General features: G+C 35.3%; 1 protein-coding gene across 7 annotated transcripts in view; it reads left to right on the top strand.

Moving 5' to 3' along the window:
- The window catches only part of PDS5B (PDS5 cohesin associated factor B), a 184,549-nt gene that overhangs the window by 166,868 nt on the left and 3,219 nt on the right, over positions 1-14,462 (top strand). For 3 of the 7 annotated variants that reach the window (XM_037012406.2, XM_073229099.1, XM_073229101.1), the window contains exons 28-34: positions 1,721-1,840; positions 2,806-2,868; positions 3,449-3,594; positions 5,872-5,977; positions 10,377-10,816; positions 10,907-11,017; positions 13,364-13,502. In XM_037012406.2, the coding sequence (XP_036868301.1) occupies positions 1,721-1,840; positions 2,806-2,868; positions 3,449-3,594; positions 5,872-5,977; positions 10,377-10,816; positions 10,907-11,017; positions 13,364-13,502 (1,125 nt within the window). The remainder of the gene's footprint in view (positions 1-1,720; positions 1,841-2,805; positions 2,869-3,448; positions 3,595-5,871; positions 5,978-10,376; positions 10,817-10,906; positions 11,018-13,363; positions 13,503-14,462) is intronic. The other 4 variants (XM_037012409.2, XM_037012414.2, XM_037012419.2 and 1 more) reach the window with 4 other exon arrangements.

Below are 14,462 nucleotides of genomic sequence, written 5' to 3' on the forward strand. Positions count from 1 at the left end.
CAGCTTTTTGATGTAGATGAAACAGCCTTCTGTCGGAAGAAGGTGCCATCTAGGACTTTCACAGCTAGAAAGGAGAAATCAGTCCCTGGCTTCAAAGCTTCAAAGGACAGGCTGACCTTTCTTAGGACCTAATTCATCTGGGGACTTGAAGGTGAGGTCATCGCTCATTGGACATTCTGAAAATCCCAGGGCCCTTGAGAATGATGTTCCGTCTACTCTGCCTGTGCTCTGTAAATGGCACAACAAAGCCTGGGTGACAGCACATGTGTTCACAACATGGGTTACTGAATAGTTTAAGTACACTGTTAAGAAAAAAAAGATTCTTTTTGAAATATTACTGCTCCTTGACAATGCACCTGGTCACCCCAGAGCTCTGATGGAGATGTGCAGTGCGATGAATGTTTTCGTGCCTGCTAACACAATATCCATTCTGCAACCCATGGATCAAGGAGTTGCTTCGACTTTCAAGGCTTAATCTTTAAGAAATACATTTTGTAAAGGCCATACTGCCATAGATGGTATGCTGTGCTGCTGATGAATCTGGGAAAAGTCAGTTGAAAACCTTCTGGAAAGGATTCACCATTCTAGATGCCATTAAGAACATTTGTGATTAATGGGAAGAGGTCAAGATATCAACATTGACAGGAGTTTGGAAGAAGTATTCCAGCCCTTGTTTGGTGACTCAGGGAAGGGAGTAGCAGGAGAGCTAGAACTAGAGGTGGAACCTGTACATGTGACTGATGTGTTGCAATTTAATGATAAAACTTTCATGAATGAAGGGTGGCTGGCTTCTCATGGGTGAGCAATGAGATTTGTTTCATGAGATGAAATCTACTCCTGGTGAAGATTCTGTGAAGCTTATTGAAACGACAACAAAGGATTTAGGGTATTAAGTAAATTTAGTTGAAAAAGCATTGGCAGGGTTTGAGAGGATTGACTCCAATTTTGAAAGAAGTTCTGGTGAGGGTGAAGTGTTTCCAAACAGCCTTACGTGCTGTAGAGAACTCAGCGGGGAGAGGAAGAGTCAGTTGATGCGGCAGACTTCACTGCTGGCCTGCTTTAAGAAATGGCCACAGCCACCCTAGTCTTCAGCACCCACGGCCTGATTGGTCAGCAGCCATCCACGTCGAGGAAAGGCCCTCTTCCATCAAAAAGGTGGTTACAGCTTGCTGGAAGCTGAGATGAACGTTAGCATTTTTTAGCAGTACAGTATTTTTAATTGAAATATAGTTGATTCACAGCATTTTTAATTGAAATATATTTGATACACAGCATTATGTTGGTTTCAGATATGAAATATAGTGATTGGACAATCATATACATTACTAAATACACACCATAAATGTAGTTACCTTCTGTCAGCATAGATATTACTATATTATTGACCAAATTCCCTGTGTTGTACTTTCTTCTCTGTGACTGTTTTATAACTGGAAGTTTTTTTGATTAGGCTGTATACATTTTTTTTTTAGACATCGTGCTACTGCATACTTAATAGGCTACAGTGTAGTGTCAACATAACTTTTATATGCACTGGGAAATAAAAAAATTCATTTGACTCGCTTCATTGCAATGTTCGTTTTATTGTGGTGACCCTGGAACCGTACCCGCCATACCTCCGGGGTGTGCCAGCACTGAGTGCATGTTCGAGAATTACTCCTGATTCAGAGTTTAGGATGCCAGCTCAAGTACTTGGTTTTTTTTTTTAATGCCATTGTAGAAACTGTACACTGTATGTGACGTCGCCATGAATATCATCATGTCAAAGAGCACCACGTACAGTTTGGAATCTCCTAAAGACCCAGTGCTGCCAGCTCGTTTTTTCACCCAACCTGACAAGGTAGTTATTTTAAATTTTTGTGCGTGTGCAATTGAAATAAAACATATTCTCAGCACTAGGTCGCAGGAAGATCAGGAATAAACAGTGTGAAGAGCTAGCCCGTTCCTGACGTCATGGGAAGGTCACCGCCAGTCTTAATGATGTGACTTAAGAACAGGATTTGGACCAAAAATAAATAAGGTTCAGAGATTAGGTGGGATGGTCTCCAGTGTGTGTTCAGAGTTTTATACCAGGCTCAGAGCAGAGGCAGAAATGTCACCAAAGCATGTGGATGTGTCAGTTAATGGCCATTGACCCACAATGGAGAGGTGGAAGCTGATAGAGATCTAGTCTGAAGTTGTAAGCCCTTGATTGAGATCGTAACTGGTATGAGGAAGCAGGCAGAGGACAGACACTGGCACAGGTTCAGACCCTGGGGACACCGCAGGAATGTTCCCAAACCACTCTCATAAAACTCAGGTATTATATGAGATGTAAATGGTGTTTTCCAGAATCTCTCTTAGGTACATGGTTCGCCATGCACCTAAGCCTGTCGAGTACGTGAGAGCATGGCAACTACCACGAAATTCTTATGTTTAGAAAGGAAAGTGTCAGTCAAGGTCTCCCTGGAGTATAGAGATTCGGAACAGCCTTGTGGGTTCACTGCTAACTCAAAGAGGCTGTCTGCTTTCAAGCACCCGCCTTGGTGTGATGAAGATAACAGGAGTATATGTGGTCTCTTCTCTGGAGAGTGTTACCACAGAAGCATGTGTGTTCTGATGCTCTGTTAGAGTTCTGACATGTTAGAGCTCAAATGTGGTTTGTTAATATTGGAGTTGGTAGATTAGTCTAAGCTTATTATGGTATTTAAATCAGTGACTAAAATTTCGTATTTCAACTAATTAAATATGTGTTTAATTGTGTACTTTAAAACCTCATAAAGTGTTTTAATATTCACTGACTGCATCTTTTCCCTTTGCTTATAGAACTTTAGTAACACCAAAAATTATCTGCCTCCAGAAATGAAATCATTTTTCACTCCTGGAAAAGTAGGTTTCGAGAATCGTTCTAATTTTTATGGGGTAGTTTAGTGTGATTATGGTAATTGTGTTATTTTGTATTTCTTTAAAAATTGGTGTATCTTAAGGTAGAAAATATAATTAATTAGGCATCTTCCATTTACTACTAAGAAATAGTTTTATATTTCCTGTATTCTGATGCAAGCTGAAATACATAAACTTAATTTTAGCTTATACTAAAGCCCCAGAGATCTTGATCCTTAAATATCTAATTCTCTAATATCAAGATAAAAATCCAGTTAAAAAGTATCTTCTATGTGCTTCCATAACAAGAGTCTGATTATCTGTCTTCATTGTCGACTATATATTTCATTGGTTCTTACTTTTACGTAAGCCTTTTCCTCCAAATAACTAAGAAACTTAACTGTTATGCCGACTATATAGTTTTTCATTGTTCAAGTGATAATTCAATTTTTAATCCTTATTTTGCTTAGGGATAGGTACATTTTTCATGATTTATATATATTTTGACAAAGATTTCTTTTATGGTTCTTTACATGTAATTTCTTTTGGCTTATTAAAATAGAGTTTTATACATTTTTCATTTCAGCCTAAAACAACCAATGTTCTAGGAGCTGTTAATAAGCCACTTTCATCAGCAGGCAAACAATCTCAGACAAAATCATCACGAATGGAAACTGTTAGCAATGCAAGCAGCAGTTCAAATCCAAGTTCTCCTGGAAGAATAAAAGGGAGGTGAGTATATGAGAAATATTAGATATTATGTCTAAGGATCCCAACAAGGTTATCAGATCTAACTTAATGTAACCCAAAATATTTAATGTCAGTGAATGGAAATAAATGCGTACATGAACATTCCCATTTAATATTGGTAGCCGTTTATAAGTTCATATTGATTTGCTTGCTCATTTTACATGGATAACTCCATCACATCATAAAGTCTTTTATATTTTAGCTGTGTTGGTAGACATAAGCTAGTTTCCAACCTGAAATTCTAGCAATTGTAAAACCTCAATTTTAATATACCCATACAATGAAATACATAATAATTCTTAAGAATGATGAGGTATGGGCTAATATGAAGAGTTCCCACAGTACATTACTGAGTTAAAAAGGCAAAGAATAGAAGAGTGTTACAGTATTTTTGAGTTTTTAAAGCAGATTTGCATTCATACTTGTTTATGCATGAAAAAAGGTTTTCGAAGAATACACAATATCTTAATTGTGTTTAGAGTAATCTGTGGTAGGAAGATGATTATCTATTTTTTGGAATAGTTTGAATTGCTTTTTACCACATGCCAGTATGAATTTTCTCTTGTTTAAAAAAGTAGTTTAAAAAAATGTACTTTCAAATCATGTCCTACAGATTTATATTATTTTTTTTAGAAAATAAAAATTCACATTTCACTGGTTTTAGCATAGTAATTAGAACGCCATTTCATAGCAGGGCCTTGTACAGGGCGAAAGTGCTATTTATTGATTTTGCTAAATTATTATGAGAGACTGTGCTGTCTTTTCCATTATTTGTAACCAGTCAAGTTGGCAAAGAAAGAAGGAGATACTCTAAAATATCTATCAGTTTCTTTATAGTGAATAAATCATTAAATGACATATAGTATAATAGAAATAGAACAAAAATTACATTTACTGCTCTTGTTTGTTTTAGATTCCTATATTAATGCATATTAGTGGCTGATAGCTAAGTGACCCTTCACCTATATCATTTGGACATTTTTTGGTAGATGGCTTCATACTTAACATGACCAAAAACATTTCCAGCAACTCATTTCCTATATTACTGGGTTTTCTCCTTGAATTCTTGGTTATAATCAAAGATGATCTAATTCACACAGTCATCTAGGCTGAGTCTAAAAATCGTCTTTGACTCTTCCCCCATGCTAAGATGTGGTTTTGGAGTCTAGTAATCTAATTTGTGTTTTTAAAAGATTGCCCCAATTATTTGTGGAGAAGAAGGGAGCTGGAATTGAGGTAGAAAAACCAGTTAACATGTCAGCCAGTAATAATCTGGGAAAGGAATAGACAGGGAGGAAGATGGTAAATAGTCAAATTCAGAATTTATTTTGATGGTAGATCCATCAAATTAGATGCAAACAGTTACAGAAAGGAAGGACTTACGGATGTATCCTGGCCTTTTTCCTGATGAGAAGCCTTGAGGAGCAACAGGGTTGTTGTTGTTATTGTTGTTGTTGTTGTTGTTGTGTGTGTGTGTGTGTGTTGGACAGGTGGGAAAAAAAGAGAGTGTCCAAATAACTATTTGGACTGTGTTAAAAGTTGAGACACCTATTAGAAATTCAAGTGAGTGGGCAATTGGATGTGTGAGTCTAGAGCTCAGCATAGCTTCTGGGCTAGAAATTGAAATTTAGGGGTCAACAAGATAAGGATGAGCTCACCAGGGCAGAAGACAGCCTTCATACCAGTACCGATGCTATTATTTCATTTACAAAGTATGTATTGATTGCCTGCTTGATGTCAGACACTGATCCAAGTGCTTAGTATAAATTGGTAAGTGAAATTCACAAAAGATCCGTGCTTACCTTCTAGCAGAGAGGAAGCAGACAATAAATATAATAACTTTAGTATGAATTGGAGGGTGTTGAGTATGCAACAGAGAAGAAAAAGAGGAATGGGGATAAGGGCGGCAGGGGGCAGGGCAGATTGTAACATAGGCCAACCCAACTTGCTGAAGTTCCTACTCCCAAATAGAACTAATGTTTTAAAAAGAGGGAGAAAACTATGTGATTTTTAAAATTTCCCTGTGAATAGAGTTGATGTTTTAAAAAGAGGGAGAAAACTATCTGATTTTTTAAATTTCCCTGTTAACTTAGATGTGCTTCATTGCCTCTTGATTTGGTGCCAAATAGAATAGAATGAAAGTGATACCTTTTGAAAAGAATGAAACTTCTCATAAAGCTATAAAGCTACACTAGGGAAAAGAAAAAGCTTTTAAGGTTATTTGATTGTAATAACAATTACAAATGTCTATATTAAAAGGCTTGATAGCTCTGAAATGGATCACAGTGAAAATGAAGATTATACAATGTCTTCACCTTTGCCAGGAAAAAAAAGTGACAAGAGAGACGACTCTGATCTTGTAAGGGTGAGATACTTGGTTTGATTTTATAATAATTATAATAAAAATAATTTTACTGTATAAGTAATAATTCCTACTCTGAAACCAGTTACCTTACTCTCAAATTTGACATCTGATTTTCTTTAATGGTTTTAATCATAAATCTGAGTTTATAATTATCCTCTACCGTGTAATTTAAGTGTATTGAATCTCTTGTTTCTTGTCATTCTAATAAGTAATCTTTATTCTTTAGGTCTTTAGAATCAAACATGCCAGTTCCATACCTAGAACTGCTTAGTTTTTGTTTCTTTTGTTTTTGAACCACATAAGCTTAGATTTAGCCTGAGAGAAGCAGAATGAGAATTCTTAAAGCTCCTCCATTTTAATTGATTCTTTGAGCCTTTAATTACTAAATAAGCATCTAGTAAGGGTAGGAAATGCTACATTTTTCATAAAGTGCTTGCTTAGTTTTTGAAAATAGCTATGATAACTTGTAAGACAGACACAATTTGTAAATGTCCCTTGAAGTTTTAGTGCGGAAATAGAATACAGTTATGTATTGCAACACAACCTTATGGTCATAATTATTTGGCAGATTTTGACTTTCTGGTTAGTGTTAAACATTCCTTGAATAACCGATGAGGCTCTCTGAGTCAGTTTCCTTATCTGTGTAATGTGGATGCTTAGCTGGTGAGGTTATCAGGATAAATGAATTAGTTCAAATGAATTGCTGCTGCTTCATTGTTATAAATAGTTAACAGTTTTGATTAATGATTACCATAATAATGAAAGTTAATATGTCTGAATCTACTTGATTAATAGAGGAGGAAGGTTATTAATAAACTAATAACTTTTGATTTCTCTGAAATATATTACTGCCCTTCTTGTTTTCCACTGGCCCAGCATTACATATCCCAGGAAATTTAAATTATTTTCAGTTGTTTTCAAGTTTCTCCAGTAATTAATTTTACCAGATTGTTTCTTTTCCACTTGAAAAATTGTAATTCTAAAATTCTTATTAAATCCTTACTATTTATAACTGTAAATTCTGATTTTTATTGGCTGTTTAAAAATTTCACCCAAGCAGAATTAAAAATTGATCGCTTAGCCAGAAAGGAATCCTGTTATCTGGATTTATAGAAGAGAATCCTTGAATTGGAAAAGGTATTTATGTCTTCTAGTCCTACTTCTCATTTAATGCAGAAATTCCTTCATTAGCAATTATGAGAGTTAGTTACCATGTGCTTGAAAATGCTTTCACTGGAGAGCTTATAATTTCTCTCATGTTGGAAACATCAACTAGGCCACCCGCACCCTCATCCCCCACTCCCCTTTTACCTCCTCCCATTTTCCAAAAATATTTGGGAAACATGGTTTTGATTAATTCGTAATATTTTGTTATCCTATGCATTCCGTATCTCCTCTACCTTTTGGAGCAATGCAGAACAAAGTCTATTTTTCATAGAGGAGTTTTGGGTTTCTGAGCTTTTGAGATTTGTTTAATTATAATGGAAGCCTTTGGTTGTCCTTTGTGTAACATTGCAGTCATTTTCAGAAGTACTAGAAGACCTTATTAATAAATAAGCTAGTTTCAACTGAAATACCCTCAAAGAGGTGAGCATTATGAGACAGAATGTTTAAAGACAGATAGATTACTGTGAAAGAGTACTGTAATCTTTGCATACGATCAGCTTCACTTAGACATTTGACTGCAAAGGAGTTATTGTCTGTATACATTTATATTCAACTATTTAGTTCTACAAGTAACATGTCTTCCCTATTTCCTGTTCCTAACCTCAGTTTTATATTCCCTTTGTTCTTAAAGCAATGCAGTGCAAAATGAAAAATGTTTTAGGAAACTAGATTATTTTATGGTATTCTCCAGAAAGCAGGCATTGGATTTCCTTTTTACCACCAACCTTTTCCAGAGCATAAAGGAATTCAGCCACCTTTTCAGATCTTTGGACACCGAAATGATTGTAGCATTTAAAATTGAAGGTGACCCTTTAAATTTAGTTTTAACTTAATATTTCTCTTCCCATCTCTTATACAAGTTAACTTTTAATTTATATACAAAACACTAAGTACTGACAAAACCAATCATTTACAGGTCTTTTTTTCCTGAAATGTAGGGATAATTTAATGCTAGAAAATCTTTGAGTATAATATAGCAAATACCAAATAAGAAAAATACAAGGTGATCTCAGATCATCCCAAGAAGACATAAATAAAATTCTAAACCCATTCTTGACAAATATGAATTCTTAATAAATGAATACCAGAAGAATACTTCCTTAGCAGTCAATGATTTAGTCAAGTTGTTCTTCTAAAGGCCAAAATACTTGAAGCATTCTTATTAAAATCAAAAACAAAACAAGCCACCTGCTGTCACCACTATTATTTAAAATGATGCTAGAATGTTTGACTAATTCAGGAAGACATGAAATAGGACTCAAAGGTATGACAATGAAAAAGAAGAAATAAATTCATTTTTATTTTTGCACTCTTAGAAAAATAAGAGAAGCAACTGAAAAACTTAAAAAGTCAGCGTCATAGCCATTTATATGTGTGTATTTATGTAATGTTACTCTGGTAATTTTACTATATATCAGGTATACACAGGGGGAAAGGGTTTTACTTCACCACAATAACCACTACAACAAAATTAGATAGATCTAAACAGAACCTTAAAAAAGAAGTAGGGGGAAACCTGTATGGAAGAAAGGAACAAAATTGAGAAACAGAAGACTTAAAGAAAGGCCGTGTTCCTTCATGGGGAAAATTAATTTAAAAAAATGACAGGTCTTTCTAAATGTATAATTGCAAAATTCTAGTGTGAGTTTAAGCCCATGTGGAAGAATAAATGGATACAAAAAGGAATAATAATGATAAGATAAGCCCAGCCAGATAGAAACATATTTAGTTATAATTGGTAAAATATTGTGCTGCTGTTACAATAGCCCAGAAACATTATTGTATTTTAAAACACAATGCAAAATAAAGGAAGCATTACAAATCAGTGATTTTTGAAATGATTGGATGGATGTCTCTTTAGGGATGGGAGTAGGAAAAACAAATTTAGAATGTCGTCTTACATCCTGTTCTAAAACAAGACACAAGAATGACTTAGTCTGTGCAGGCTACCGTAACAAAATACCATAGACTGAGTGGCTTAAACAACAGAAATTAATTTTCTTACATCTTTGTAGATTAGGAAGTCCCAAGATCAAAGTGCTGGCCCATTCCCTTCCTGATTTGTAGATAGCCGCGTTCTTGCTGCATCCACATATCGTGGAGAGAGAAAAAGATCACTCCTCAGAAGCACATTAATCCCATCAGGAGGGTCCCAGTGTCAGGACCTCATCTCAGGTATCTCCATCAGGGATTATGGCTTCCACACAGAAATTTTGTGGGGACACAGCAGTCCATAACAAATGGGAAATGAAGTTTAAACATACCCAAAAATGTAGAAGACTGTAGGTAGAACACGTGAGCATATGTACTGAGGGCATAATTAAGCAGTTCACAGACAGGAAACACAAATGACAGACATACTTAAAAATCACAGGTAGCCATATAATGTTTGTTTTCTCATTGATTTTTAAGACTAAACTGGTACAAACTTTTTAGAAATTAACTTAGTATTGCAGCGTATATTTATGTGTTTTATGTGCATGTGTAAGGAGATCATTATAGGTGTACATATACATTATTCTTGGTTTCTTTGGAGAATTTCCTCAGTCTCCATCTGCTGTTGGTCAGTGCATAAATTCTCCAAATGTAGACTAGGATTTTATTTTAAATGTGAAAGTCATACTGATTTATAAATTGTTTTCCTTGTTAATTAGCTGGACCTGGGAGGAAGCAGTGTCTTTGATTCAGAAGTGTTTTCAGATTTTTAACAAATGATGTATATGTTTATCTTTTATATCTTATAGCTCCCTAAAAAAATAAATACAGTTCTTCCATGATGTATAATAAGCATGATGTATAATATTGTTTATATTTTGTCTTTTTATACACTGTAATAAAATTAGAATTACTTAAATTGACTATCAAAACAGATCCGCTATACTTCAGAATAGTCAGACATTATTTAAGCATTTAATTTAGAGTGTTCTGTTTTTGATATAGCTCTTCACTAAAACTTATAATTTGATCAAATACTGATTTTGAGAGGTCTCCATTTGAGGTTGTCAAGCTTAAGTAAGAATAAGAATTTGTTCTTCTACTCCAGATAATTTTTTTTTAATTAAAAAAACTAATAAAAGCAAGTAACTAGTTATATTTCTGATATATTTAAGCATTCTATACTTCATGTAGATATATTGTTATGACAAAAGTAAATAACCATTTTTTTTTTGTTTTATTCTCAAAATGTGCATACTAACAATTTGATACTTGATATTGTAATTTTTATTCCTAGTCTGAATTGGACAAACCTAGAAGCCGGAAAAAAACACCTGTCACAGATTCAGAGGAGAAACTGGGTATGGATGACCTGACTAAGTTGGTACAGGAACAGAAGCCTAAAGGCGGCCAGCGCGGGCGGAAGAGAGGCCACACAGTCTCAGAGTCAGACGAACAGCAGTGGCCTGAGGAAAAGAGGCTCAAAGAAGATATGTTAGAAAATGAGGATGAACAGAATAGTCCACCAAAAAAAGGTAAAAGAGGCCGACCACCAAAGCCTCTTGGGGCAGGTGCACCCAAGGAAGAGCCAACGATGAAGACTTCTAAAAAAGGCAGTAAAAAAAAATCTGGACCTTCAGCAGTAGAAGAAGAGGAAGAAGAAGAAAGACAGAGTGGAGACACTGAGCCGAAGTCCAAGAGCAAACAGCACCGGCCATCGAGGCGCGCGCAGCAGAGGTGAGCATGTGCGACTCTGAGCTGCATGCGTTCAGTGCCTATGTTACAAATCGTAATTTGATGCTATCCACATTTGGGTCTTCCCCAAAGCAGAGCAGAATCTCCTGAAACTAGTGCAGTTGAATCCACACAATCCACACCACAGAAAGGACGAGGAAGACCATCAAAAACGCCATCACCATCACAACCAAAAAAAAATGTGTAAGTTGTAAATAATATTAAATTTCAAGCCAATTTCAAATTATTTTGCAAGAGTTCATAAATTTTAAAATATACATAGAGCTGTCTTTAAATCCCAAATCTTTAGCCCCATACACTAGGTAAGACTTACTTAGGTGATTGATAACTAATATACTCTCTGGTAATATTTGTGTTTGTTTGTAGATTTCAGGCAGGTCTTTATAAATGAATACCAGATCGTTTATTATTTCCAATACAGACTTGATGATACCTAAACAGATAAGATATTTTTAAATAATCAGTCATTGACCAGGTTGCCTTGTTATTCCGCTCTAGTTTTTTGTCAGGTGTCTCCTCAGCAACTTTAAAAAAAATTGCTTTTATATGTTTGAAATTATTCTTTGAACTATATAGGAAAGGTATAGGCATCATTTTTCTTAAACTGTGTCTATAGATATTATCACATATTGATCTCAAGTTTTTTATCTCAAACAGAATCATTGGTTTCTAATCAAATTAACACATTAGTACCTACATATACTTCTGGATGTTCACACAAACACATGTTTATCAGAGGCACAACAACATCTGTATTCAAGATCATTGAAGGGACGGGGAGCGTCAGCGCTGTAGCTTGTCGATTTGGCCCTTCCTGCTCCTCAGTTATTGAGTAGAAGTGGGACAGCGAGCCTTCCGGAGTCAGATCCGCTGCAGGTTTTCTGGGAGCGATCCCATTACGTGATCATGTTATCATGTCGGTGGCAGTTGCCAGCACACCCTGGCTAAGGATCAGTTACTGTAGAGGGTTTTCCTACTCCTGTGTATCCCACAGGAAGAGGGATGCTACCTGAGGCTCTAGCCAGTACCTCATGCCTTCTTCCACTTAATTTTTCCCTCAGGTAAAAAGTAAAGGTAAGTACATTTTTGTGGCTGTTTCTTAAATGTGTTTAGACTCAACTGTGGGAAATGACTGTTTCTAAAAAAGAATTCCTAAGGAATATTAAATTCCCATGGTTAATTTTATAATAAAGAAATAACTGGGGGTAAATATCTTTCAAGCTCATAACTTTGTTTATATTTGGGCATAATAAAATTAAGGGCTTAAGTGGTTTATTATACTCTCTCTTAAAATTGCACAAGTCCTCATGAATGCTGTAAACCAAACAAGTATTTCTTTAAAAAGATGAATACAGAAAAAGATTCTATATTTTTATTAACAGCCACTTCTCCCTTCACTGGGAAGTTCTTTTTTAGAACTAGTATAATAATGGATTATGATTTTCTGTTTTACTTGTTCTGACCTCGGTGAAATTGAGAAAAAGTGTATTATTTTCCATGTAATTACTGTATTTTCTTCTGTTAATTCTGAAACACTGAATAAAAAAGTTATTTGGTTTGAGCATGGAATAACAATATATATCTTGGATTGCTTAGAGAAGTGATAACCTATATTCCTAAGTTTAAAAAAAGACTATGAAGAAGGACACATTTGATTAAATGGTAGTATCTCTTACCTATTTTTGATTGCCTCCATGTGTCAGAGGATGCTAGTGCTAGGAAATACAATGGCACAAAACAGACATGGTTATTGTCCTCATGGGACTCACCTCTGAGTGGGCATGTAGTCATTAGTCACGCATAAACATGGAATTATGAGTTGTAATGTATGCCCTCAAGGAAAAAATTAGGGTGTGTACAGTTTAGGGAGGGCTGTGGTATTGGGCAGTTTTCTCTTCAGAAATTGATGAGTTGATTCCTTGAGAATAGTAGGCCTTATATACTGTGTTAAGGAGGTTTACAGAATTAGTCTCTGTTCGTAGAGAGCTATCTAGGGGGAGTGAAATCAGCTGTTTTTGTACTTTTAAAAGATTACTCTGTAAATAGAAGAGGGCAAGAAATGAGAATGTTTTGGAAATACATGGTAGCAATAGAGGTGGAGAGAAATGAATAGATTGGAGATTCCTTCTTCAGTAGAATGAATGGATGGGGCCAGATAAAGAGTGGTACACTGTTAAGAAAATACTCCAAATTTTCTGCTTTGAGTAGCTTAATAGATACAGATGCCTTTTACTGAGTTGGGAAAGATAAAAGGAAGAGTAGACTTTGGATTTTGTTTTAAAATCCTTTATGGAATTGGTCTCAGTTACACTTAGTTTTGTTACTTGATAGATATTTGTATGTAAAATTCTAGAATTAAACACTAATTTAGGCTTCCAAATATATAAAAATAGTATTTGTCTTACAAGGTAATTGAGGATAAAAATGATAATAAGTGAGAATTCATGAAATATTTAAAGCGTTTTCTAAAATGAGGTAATCTACTAAAGATCAGAATGTTCATTTCATTTCACATGTGTTTTACTCTAGCCGTGTAGGACGCTCCAAACAAGCAGCCACTAAAGAAAATGATTCGAGTGAAGAAGTAGATGCGTTTCAGGGTAGCTCTCCTGTCAATGACGATATTCCCCAGGAAGAAACAGAGGAAGAGGAAGTTGCTACAGTAAATGTATGTGTTTTCAAGTACCATGCGTGACACTATGAAATTTAGAAATAAGAGTAATGGATCTTTGGCCAGATCCATGGAGCACTTGCTGTCGCTTGCAATGCTAAGTATTTATATAATTTCCTTGTTAGTTATGTAGTACTGTTCCATCTACGAGCTTAGGCAATGGAGAAAACATCCTTTATGGAAACTTGAAACTAAGTGAGAATAATAGATTCGGCCTAGTGAAAGTGTAAATGTCAAGTTTAAAACTGAATGTGGAGAAGAGCAAGTAGCGGTTTGATACTGGTGTTTCAAGCATTTAGATTGTAGCTTGGTTTTAGAGTGTTGGTATCCATTAAATATACTGTTGTTTATGTTTCATAGCTTTTTGTTTGAATTCCACAGTAGAAACTAGGAATATAGAATAAAATCATGTCTTTAACTAAAATCAGCCATTGAAATTCATAAAATTGGTAATAGACACTTCCTTTTAAAAAAAGTAAGAATGTGATCCTGCCTGAGATACTTTTATTTTTTTAAAGTAATGCATGTCTCTGCCAGGTAACGCATCTCAGGTATTTCTCTTTGGAAGAAATATAGTTAACATTTATGTAAGAGCTGCTCTCTTGATAATACTAATGCTGAATCTGTGGATCAGCTCAGCCAGCCATCCTTGTTTGAGAAACTTGTGTTCTGTGACCAAGTCCCAGAGTTGATCCCTGCCCCTTTATCCTGAATATAGTCAGCACTTCCATCTGCACCAGGGTTCGTTCACCTGAATAGTTTAAGACCACCGAAGAATATGCTGAATTGTGGTCTCAAACTAGTTGGACTTGTTTCTTAGAGGGTTGTTAGGAATAAAATTGATGAAGAGTCCACAATGATCGCTGTCTTCATTAAGAAAAACTATGCCATATATTAAATTAAATTAAAATCCTGTTCTGTTTATATTCCTCTTGTTAATACTGGTCTTTTTTGCAC

Source organism: Manis javanica, chromosome 1 (genome assembly GCF_040802235.1).
Source record: "Manis javanica isolate MJ-LG chromosome 1, MJ_LKY, whole genome shotgun sequence".
In the NCBI taxonomy this organism is placed as follows: Eukaryota; Metazoa; Chordata; class Mammalia; order Pholidota; family Manidae; genus Manis; species Manis javanica.